This window comes from Varroa destructor, unplaced genomic scaffold (assembly GCF_002443255.2).
Source record: "Varroa destructor unplaced genomic scaffold, Vdes_3.0 BEIS01000003.1, whole genome shotgun sequence".
Lineage (NCBI taxonomy): Eukaryota > Metazoa > Arthropoda > Arachnida > Mesostigmata > Varroidae > Varroa > Varroa destructor.
The window spans coordinates 25,273,069-25,284,359 of record NW_019211456.1 but is presented as its reverse complement, the minus strand read 5'-3'; the positions used below and the strand labels follow the sequence as shown (position 1 = coordinate 25,284,359).

The 11,291-nt window shown below is 38.9% G+C and overlaps 2 protein-coding genes across 2 annotated transcripts in view; both read left to right on the top strand.

Moving 5' to 3' along the window:
* The window catches only part of LOC111248132 (uncharacterized), a 30,805-nt gene that overhangs the window by 17,606 nt on the left and 1,908 nt on the right, over positions 1-11,291 (top strand). The window contains exon 8 of the mRNA XM_086982604.1: positions 9,829-9,974. The gene's annotated coding sequence lies outside the window, so the exon portion shown is untranslated. The remainder of the gene's footprint in view (positions 1-9,828; positions 9,975-11,291) is intronic.
* Positions 1,146-4,728, top strand: LOC111247974 (innexin shaking-B-like). Its single transcript, XM_022799616.2, has 3 exons — positions 1,146-1,664; positions 2,006-2,183; positions 2,561-4,728. The coding sequence occupies exons 1-3, from the start codon at positions 1,462-1,464 to the stop codon at positions 3,251-3,253; spliced, it is 1,074 nt and encodes a 357-aa protein (XP_022655351.1). The 5' UTR covers positions 1,146-1,461; the 3' UTR covers positions 3,254-4,728.

Genomic DNA, 11,291 nt, shown 5'->3' with positions numbered 1-11,291 from the left:
AAAATCAACGAAGTGTTTTTGTGGTAACTCCATTTTAAGAGATTAAGAGAAAGTTGTGTGAGTTATTAAGATCACTTTCACAGAAGGACACTTAGATGATCACATGCTTTTTTTCTTTTTTTAATATCTGAACTAATAAAAGCATGTGTGTGCATTTTTGCCATAAATATAGGAAGTACCGCCTTCGAACAACTTTATATGGGATTAATTTGTCACCAAATTTTAAAGTCAATGAACAGGTTTTAGCTGTCCTTTCTTCAGGGAATCCGTAGATGCCGATATTAAAGTTATCTTCATTAGTAAATAATCGCTAGTGGCTGAGTTTTGGCAATAAACTACTTGTGCTTCAGAATCACGGACTACGCATTCGATACTAATTGCTCCAATATACGTCAACTACACGACCCTTCATGGAACTCATTATTTCTGAAAGATGATTAGTACGTAACATTTTCTGCAGTTGTATCAGTTCATAGATCAGGTTTCGGATAATTTTACAACGGGAAAAGATGAAATTATAAAGGAACGCAGAAAACAGAAGATCTACAGATCTTCAGATTATGTTGGGTCAATAGGAAGGGTGAATGTTTAATGTAGAATCTTCCTGCGTATTCGTTTGCAAAACAAATCGATTTGCAGTACTGCACTTCGGTACGTTAATTTCGTCGTTGCACGCTTAAATGATCTATACATACATACGTACAATCTAAACTCAGCGCGCCTTACTCCATGTTCTTTATAGTTATTAGAAAAATTAAAGGACAAAATGAAGACATAGTGAATCTACGTAAGGATTGGGTTATCTTATGTGGCTAAGGCGAACTACATACTCCATCTTTACAGTTTGATTCTGCGTTCTGGTAGAGCTTTACCGCCTTGAAGTTCCTCTATACCTGATGGATAATATGATGATTTGAGTTGCGTAACTAATAATGTTGGCAAACAATGGTTATGACTATGACTTATTATGTGCGCCCTATCTAAGCAAGTGCCTCGCGTTCAATGGGTTCGCATATGATAGCTAACATGGATCCTGCCACGCACCCAATGTAAAGGCACGTTCGCATAACGCGCAAACCCTACACATCAAAGCTGGTCATTTTGAACGTTCTTTAGACTCTAGTTAATATTGCGAGCAGACTTGTGTTGTCGTAGAGTAGCAGACTTGTACACAACTCACTGCCGACATTAGCGTCATTGATTCTCGCACGCTCATAGTCGATAGGATTGGGCCAAGAAAATCTTTGTGCCGCTGGGGAACTTATGCCCTAGTCATGTGGGAAATCTTTCCCACTTCGAAACCGCTAAGCTTTTCCTAAAAATTTCTTCATACCTGACCTTTCAAGCAAGCTGCGCGAGTTTAAGCAAAACCGTAAAGGTTTTGAACCTTTTATAGAACCTGGTTCTTGTCGCGACATCGTGCCAGTTCTTTCTATCGTTGGCCGATCTACGTGTCCAACTATGACACGTATAGATGGAGCTCTTATCTCGGCGGTAAAATATTTTAGACCGAAATCCAATCACAGCGAAGACCTTCTACTAAGCTCGATACATTATAAGGTGGCTTTTGGAATAATTCTCGCCTGTGCGATCCTCACTGGACTTACTTCGTGGTACTCCCCGATTGAATGCACTAGGCCGTCAGGCAGTGTGTTCGACATGTCGTAAGTAACTTTCTATTAATTGTTCAGCTGATTTTAGAAATGGTAAAATCATGATGGTGCGAAAAAGTGACGGATTACCTCATAAGCATCTCATTGTTATGATGCAGTTCTTATGAAGTGCGACTGTTCCCTTTTTGTTTCAAAGTCCATTGACACGACTGGCAGATCGTTTGCTACTGAGGTACAAGCTTTTATTCGCTGATTATGATTTAACATAAGTAAGAACGTATGCGAATGCTAGGATAGCATTTGAACTTTTACCTTCACGCGTACCTCGTGCTATGAAGGAGGCTCTCTTGGAGTAGTGCTTCGATCATATGAAGATTGTGTGATATTTTCAGATACGTGAGACAGAAATGCTATGCATATTCCTCGTACATTATTGAAGGCCCACACGCTGACGAAGGGATCTTTCATGGAATTATTAATCGAGCTTCAAACGAGAAGAATTCCTATGTCTACGTTAATTATTACCAATGGGTCACTCTCTGCTTGGTTATACAAGCCGCAAGTTTTCAGGTATTATCTACCCTCGTGCGAAGCAAACATTTGATCTACTTTATCAAGTGGACAACCAGTTTTAACAGTGATACAAATCGTTTTTCTTAAAACATAATTTTTTCGTATCGTACCCCATTGTCGTACACGCTTATTCAGCATCAACTGTATTCTTAGAGAATTCAATTGCTCGGGTGGATTTTTAGCGTCCTTTCAGCAGTGTAGCTAAGCGGCTTCGTGGACTATCTAACCTTCGTATTGTAGATGCTAGATGTTATAGATCTTAGCTTCAGCTGTTTGTACATCACGTAACGCTCGAATAGAAATTTATCTTCATCATATCTAATGAGATTTCTTCCATTACCTTGCCGACTATCTTCGCTCTATCCTTAAATCAGGTTCCTCGCGTGTTGTGGAAAGCCTTGGAAGGCGGCCGAACCCGTAAACTCGTCGAACAGTTTAGAGAACTCGAGGCTGCTACGAACAACGTACGTGTTGAACGAATCATCTTGCTGGCTCAGCGACTTCAATCTCGACGACAAAACGAGACCACTCGTTACTTCTATATGTTCTTGATATGCCAGGCCTTCTACTTTTTCAACGTTATAATACAGTTCTCGTTAACTCAGAACTTCCTTAACGGCCAGTTTATCAGCTTAGTGCCGAAGTGGCTGAAAGGAATGCCTGTGCTCAACATCGTGTTTCCGAAGGCGGTCAAATGCGATCTAGAATCATACGGATCTGGTGGCAGTACCGAGCATCAGAATGTAATCTGTATATTGGCGATAAACGTTCTCAACGAAAAAATCTACATTCTTCTGTGGGTCGTCTTTATGCTGGCTTTGGTGACGGCCATCTTGCAGTTGGTTTACGTCACCGTGATGGCGACTTCAGAGAACTTACGCAACAACGACCTCGAAATCCCTGAGGAATTCAGAAAAGGCAATACGAGCGGTAGGCCACTAGTGACTCAAGGTGAATGGCTTTTGCTGAGATTCCTGAAAAGCAACCTGGATGATAGCCGATTATTCGAAAACTTCATTAGCGAATTCATAAAGAATCGCATCCATAGATACGTAAATCAAATCTAATTGTCCTACTCGTTCATCGTCGATAGCGTATTGCAAGCGTCCATCGTAGGAAATCGAATTAGAGATAGCGAAAAATCACACATTAGCCCAAACCCAGAACAGTAATTAGCCCAAATTGATGCAACTAAACATTTTCCACTTCGAAGGAGCGGGTATCCAAAGATCAACACACACAGGCACTTGTGTATAAATATACGCAAACAACGCTGCATGCAACCGCTTAGACACCATTTTTTTTTAGATACCAAACAGACACATCATTCGTATGTTGCTGTTATTATTATGGCTGTCTACTAATACATGGTCACTTTATATAGCTGCGCGAATTCACGTTATGCGATTGAGTCTGATCGATAGTTTTCCGGTTGGGTTTCATCCGATTTTTCTCTGTTCTCTAAATAGATATCATTGTTCATATGTATACATAGTGAAACATATACTGTATGTGTAAGGAAGGCTCAGTTTGTTTAGCCATCTCAGTTCGCCCGTGCTGCTAGGTACTTCCTTACACAAAAAATATTGTCCTATATAGTCAGCTTGCGCATAATATGCGTAGGACCTCGTTCGTTTTTTGGTCAGTTATTAGAAATGATGATGATGATGATGTGTTTTCTGAGAGCAGACGGATTCTCGTCATATGTTGGCATTGCAACCACAGCATTTAACGTAACCGGTAAAGGATTTGTTTCGTTAATACCTCTCTAACAACTACTCATATTAATCAATTTCGGCTGGATAGATTAACATTAAAGATAAACACTCGACAATCTTTTAGGAACACATTTATTAAATGGGTACAGTCCAGCAATTTTCTACTCGATAGAAGCGTTAGAGCATTTTATTCTGATGGGCACCAACATATCTTCGTATATTAGGTAACACCTTTTGCGTTTTTGTCTCGCCTTGTTCAGCTCTTCCATTTTGTCTGACGATTGTTGACGCCTCCATTGTACCAACTGGAGGCCATTTCCAAAACGTTGTATATTACCGCATCGGTTTGGAGCCGTTTAGAGCGCAAACTCACTGAGTGAAATATGTAAAACATACCTCATGTTCAGCGCTGTTCTCCCATATAGTCAAAGGAAGGACTTAGACGGTGCTCGGACCACTTTGCCTATTTACGGTAAGCTAGATGCGACAAGCTGTCCCTTCGGTCATTTCGCACACACACACTATAAGAAGCAATATAATCATATTCGAGCGGGAAACCTCGTCTTCCCGCAGCGCCTTGTGGATCTATAGCACTAGCTAGGCCACATTTGGTGCGTGGCTTGTTTTGCGTCTGTTGAGTTTCCATCAGAGCTCATAGGAGGAATGGCGACCTTATTTGGCTGATTGTACCAGCTTTTGCTATTTGTATTGAAATTTCCATAAGTTTGGTGCTCATATTTGTACCGACGCTTCACCTGCGCTTAACCGCTGTTCGAGTCACACCAACTTTACTCAGAAAAATAAATGAAATTATTTATTATCAATCTGTGTATTGCAATTAGTAAAGCAACAGTGACTAAAATAGTTTAAACTATAAAGTATAGAAGAGAACTGAATTAATAGTAGAGAAAGCTGCCGAAATTGTGGCAGCTTTGAAGACCGAATCACAGCAACAATCCATGTGATCGTCCTATAAAGCTATTGTTTTTGAACAGTACAGAGAAAATTCTGTCATAGAATGAACGAATTTTTCTTCATCGTCACACGTGATCAAATTCGGTAACTTTAAAAGCTCTGTGTTCAGCGCATGTAAAGCAACGTATTATCTATAATATAAGCACAGATGATCAAATTCATCTACATAATGTCAGTTTTTATAACACGAGTTTGTTTTCGCATCATCTAGTATACACTCAATAACTGTTTTAGCATGTAGGGTAGTTGCCATGTTTATGTATTATCAACAGTATCGTTATTATAACTACTATTATCATTACATATACTACACATATGTGAATAGAGGAACTTGTTTATTCTGCGAAGAAGGTTACATGTAGTTGTTTATTTACAAAACCAAATGTCAATTTTTTTTTAGAACATTAGCCAAACCTTGCATGACTTCAACAGCATTTCCATGCCACAATCCCTGACATATACATCTGAGGATGTCGACTGTGAACTTCTCAACTCCTTCAGCTATTTATTTTGTCTAAATAAATCCTCGGTATCGCCTATTCGGTGTAGCATTAAGAACCTGCCTTTACTAGAAGGTCGAACTGGGGGTGAGTCTTGCTGGACGGATACGAGGTTCTGTCAACAGACCTGTAAAAAAACCTGGCAACAATCAAGATGCACATTACCTGCTCAAACCATTTTATTTTGTAGTAGAACACTGCGGATGTGGTTTTCCTTCTGGCCTCTGTTAACATGTACTGGAATTGCGATGGGCAAATATAATCGCTCAGGTTTTTTCATTACGACCTCTTGTTGTTCGCGAGTTTCGCCAGAAGGAGAGGAAAAATTTTGTTGAACAAGAGTAAGAGGGGCAATTTAGAGACAGAGTAAAGACCTAGTTAAAATAGGACGCCACCCTATATCACGGCCAGCAGCAAGAGGTGACAGTTACATAAGGTAACGTAGCTTGTGCTCTGTGGGGAACAAATTGAGAGGTAAGAAACTAAGGAGTAACAAAAAAAAGCGAAAATATTTCTTACAAAACGGTGCATTTTTCGGGCAGGAATTTCAACAAAGGCGTCGCTTGGCCTTCACATTACTCGTATATTAAAAGTTCGGACGATACTTATTACGATGATTGCATAAGCATGTTCCAGGAAACCTTGTTTGTCAGTCGCTGTATTACCTTCTTATAAAATTAAAATTAAAAAAAAATTGATTCTAGTCGACCCTTATGTCCTTTATCCGTTACAATTTATGTAGTGCAGAAACCTGGTTGTCTGTGGCAACATGAATTGAATTAGATGAATCACGACTAAAGAATTATTATAATTACTATAACTGTTAATTATTATTACCTATAGTTTGCAAGGCTATGGTATAAAAGGATAATGAGATGCAATATACTATTATATTATCACACAGTTAAAAAACATCTCACTTTATCTAGTAGAAGACAACAACCATAGCACAACAGCACTTCCCATAAACGTATTTTCATAACATTTGTGGAAAGATCAAAAAGCATCTTTTCGGCTTAGCTAAGATGCTAATTTCCTAACAAGTTCGCTATTTATCACGATGTTTCCCTAGGAATACAGGGTGTCCCAAAAACACACTATTTAACAAGTCATCACTCCCTGAGTGTTCCCTCTATTCAGCTGAAAGAACAATCAGAAGTTTGTGACATGTGAAATACATTCGCAATGTATCACGCTGAAAATTACAACGTCGATCTGAATTATTGGGAAAAATGAGTGGACCAAAAAAAAAATAAAATTGCAAAATTTTCTTGGAAGTATCAAAATTTAACAGTAGTACGAGAAGAATAACGTACGGAGTTTCTAGCAGATCCACTAATACGATTTACAGTTGGATAATATAGAGGTAACTTGCAACGATCGGAACTATTTACGAAAGAGTAATCAATCAAACCGTAAATCTGGTATCAACAAATCAAATGTCCATCGGTTACAAGCTTTACATGAAAATGACTGAAAAAAGACTGTTCAGCCAGACACAGGTCCACGCTGCAGAGAGATAAGCTAGAAAAAAGTAAGCGGGTTTTCAATTAAGACAGACGCTGCTCCAATAGTTGAATCACAAACGTGAACTTCACATTTTTAATTGTACGTATACAGCTATATAAATCCCTGGTCATTTCGACGCTCTGCCCTAAATTATAATGTATCGAATCGATATTGAGTCATTGGCGTTTAGTTACCTTAGAATTTACCCGTTTGTGAGAAACGTCTGTCTTGAAAGTCTGCTATGGTTGAGACAAACGAGTTCGTTGCCGAACCGCACATGTTAAAAAACAACGGCTTGATGGTGTACGCAGTAAACCTAAGCTACGAAATACATACAAATTTGTTTTAAATATTCAGTAGTGAATGCGTTGAAATCGCGAAGCGTATTAATCGTCTCCTAAAAACTTTTACAAAAAAAGCACACATTTAGATGATCATATTCGATGGAGCCCACACAAATAATCATGCAGACCTTTTCCGAACTCGTACTGACGGATGTCTCAGTAGAATTAGTCACATAAATTACAGCGTCGATCCGAATGCGGTTATCTTAGACGAAAAGAGCATGCAGATTGCCTCTATTACCTGACGACATATTCAAAGATATGATGAAGTCACGCGTATTACGCTGTTACGTCATTTCGATCAAATCACTGCCCGTGCTCGTTATCTCAATGCTGCCACTTTTTAGCAAACAAAATTTCTACTTTCTAAACAATGACAAAGGCGGATACGCAACGAGGGCCATACACGAAACGATTAACAGCAAAGGACCACTGCCGGTCGGACATTAGGAAAAAGGATAGCATTCTCGTTTTTATTCTCGAACGATTTCGAGAATAGAAAAAAGATGATCAGATAATTAAGATGATTATTACGATCCTGCGCAATACGCAACATCTGTTTAAAGACCGTTTGAGCAATGATATCGCGTACTGTTGATTTGTCATAGCTGGTCTTCTGTCGAAATCCATACGAAAGAACCAAACCGCTGAAAGAAGTAGGTTTTTTTTTTATATATATAAGAACTTCATTGAAATAAGGACTGAAAAGGCCTATTCGAATTTACTTAAGCCATAGATACGAACTTCTAAAGTGGAATCATAGAAGCAAGCTCTCCCCGGGCAGACTTCCCGTAGTATTACTAACAGTGTCTATAGTTAGGGCTTGAGAACTTTAGAGATACCGTTTACAAATGTACTCACGTACATCTATGCCATTTGCCTCGCTGACAAAGTGAACCCCGGGGGAAAGAAATTGCGTATATACCGCAGATAAGGGAGACCGCAATGGATGTGCAGCAGCGGAGAGATAATGACCACGCCGGGGCTACTAAACGTAAGCGAAATCCCTACTGAACATCTGAAAGCTAATCATACACTGAATGAGCCTCTACTGACCATGGTCCTGTTTTGTTATACGGCTGAACCGATGTAATGGTCGAGCTAATTGCATTATGTCTCTTTCAAATTGCTCTTCCTCAAGAACTCTACAGAAATTACCGGAAATGGGCCTGATTCAAAAACCGAGTGCGCTTGACGGAAGAATTCTCCAATGCGGTGGTATCTGAAGCTACCACAAGAGCATCTCCAAATTGTCTCACCATATAAATTTAAAATTTTGCAAATAGCTATTTGTTTTAGGTCGAAATATAAAGATGCTGCATCGTTTGCTCGCAGGACAAACGTTATGATGAGTTTGTGGTCCAGTGAAGTGACGCTTTTCATATTCACTTCACTCTGTCACGTCTGACAAAAATGGACGCGGAAAGTCTGACCTACAAACCGGTGCTGAGGGAGAATCTGATTTTTGGTAAATGTTTAATTATATATTCTCGAATCGGTAGCCGTGAGACATACGCATGCGAATAGATACAACAATTATTGGTCGAGCTGAAACCCTTTGGTCAGGTGTAGCATACATTTTGATGTTGAAAAAATCGGACTGAACTTTATATTGAGTAGACAACTTGATTTAGCCTAGTTCGCAATACCGGACCGCGGCTAATATTTGTCTATGTAATCGTACTGTTTTATACCGCGATCTTATAAAATAACATGTATTAAACACAAAGCACTCTGGGGCTTGGATTCAAACCGTTTGAGCTCTACTTAAACTAAGCAAATGTTTGGGGGTTCATTGCAAGTATATCGATAATCCAAAAACATACTAACGATCGAAATTAAAAGCACAGAGAACTAGCGGCTGTAACAAACTTCGCAATTTCGAAGGCCTAAATTAAATCATTTAAAATGGACGCCATGTTAAAGTCTTCTTTAAATCGTTCGAATTTTAGCTTACGTTAACAGCAATGTTGTAAATGGCTGAGTATCGTCAATCAACACCACTTAGCTTGTGTGACCATAATTTGACGTGGGGATTATTATATAGTATCATCTGTCTTAGCATTCTAGTTATTCGAATTCAGGCGGTTATTACTAGTGTCGATGATATATATATATATACATATGGCTCTCAACATTGGTTCAATCTTACAACTCGATCGGTTTAAGAAGCTCGAAAAAAAGTAGTAAAGCAAATAATAAAGCTAATGAGCGTCAGAGATAAAATTCGCAATGACAGCGCCTTCGTAGCTTCAGCTAGAGCTCGCACCAAGAGAAATTTACGACAATCAAAATAGTGCGAACGCCAAAATCTAAGTTACAATTGTGCTGCTTCTCCGAAGTTCATATGCTTGAAACATTGGCGCCTCATCGGAATCCATCGCCAAGAACGTGTTCGACTCTATTTTTTGTTAATAGCTTGAGCTCTACGTCTCCGTCGCCGAAAAAAACTATTTACTAACAATTGAAAAATGTACATAAGCTAGTATTTTTGTTGGTAAAAAGAGAAATAACTACGTGTATACGCACAATTATGGATTCTAGAAATACAGAACTATTCTAAGTAGGCGTTTTTTTGTTTTATCAATGTATGTAGTTATAGGACAGTTTTTCTAAACGGACGAGAATAACGAGTAGGAAGGGACGAACCAACTAAAAGACGTGTCGTCACCCGCTGTGCCACGCATGGCTTCTACCACAGATTCTGCAGGAAACCAAATTTGTTTGAGTCTCTCGATACATGTAAGTACTTTAGAGGAAAATTGTGATAGATAACATGCCGCTTGCTGCCCCTAGTGCCATCCCTAAAATATCTGGCAGATTTTTCAAATTTCGTTTATAAGGCTTATACGACGCAAACTGTTTCAAATTGTCCCTTTCTGAGATTACGATATTGTGCTGCTGATTTATGTTGATGCAGTTTTTTTCCAGCTGCCGACGAAGGTGAATAAATACGGTGTAATTTTGTTTTTTTTTTCCAAACTAACCGATTTACACCTCGCGCTCGACTAAAGTAACCTAGCCTATGACAAAAAGCTAAGCTAATTTACTTTAATACACCATTGTTCGCCCAGCTGACAATTGCGCATTAGGAGTATTTATTTATTTTGTCGCTTATAATCTAATATTAGCTTTTTGCTACTGTCATCGCTTCACACGTTTCTTACATCTTTCGTTTGATTTTTCTTTCTAAGTCAGAAACATAGCGTCATAATTATGCGATTGCTACACTGAATGCCGAGCGGATTGATTGCAAACCAATCTACCGCGACTGATAAAAAATACGTCCTTTTGCTGGCACAAGATGCACTGAAATGGAAAAACTTCTCTGAATAAATAACGATATTGAGTGTTATAATTATCTCTCTTTATATATGTAGTTCATATTGGTTATTAACTATGAATAGAGAACATCAACAGTGTTTGCTTAGACGTCATATAATAGTCTCCCACGTGGCGAATCAGCGAAGAAATTGCCACAGAAACCAATGGCTATTAGAACATAGATGAGCGCCTTTCTAGCGTCGTTCCTAAATCTTTAGATATAAAGCAATAACAGAACAGTGGCTATAACATAACACCATGGCCGTTTACCTCCGTCTTTACGATGGATGTATCAACGATGTTATTAACAATTTCATCATTATATATACATAGTAGTAGCGGTAATAAGCGACTGTGCTGTCGAGGCTAAGAAATAACAACATATTATTCAAGCGAAACACGATGTCGTTTATATTTTTTTAGACTTCTTTTTCGTCGCCGTTTTTGCATCCGCGTTAAGCTCTCGACTTCTGTTGAAAAGCCGTTTCGCCAGGTGTCGTACGGTAATCATGTGACCCCCCATTTGGTGTCAGCGCACATCTTGCTAAATGTATCGAGAAATGGAAGAAAGACCCTTATGTTGGCCTGGTCTTTCATTTGCTATTGCAACAATTTTGTGTATTCAGCATATGCTCTAGCGCCTTTTGCTACTTTTGAGAATAGACGTTAGTGAGCATCCATGAAAGGTTCGAGCTTTCATCGTTGTTGTGTCGGTCAATTCCTTGATTTTTACAC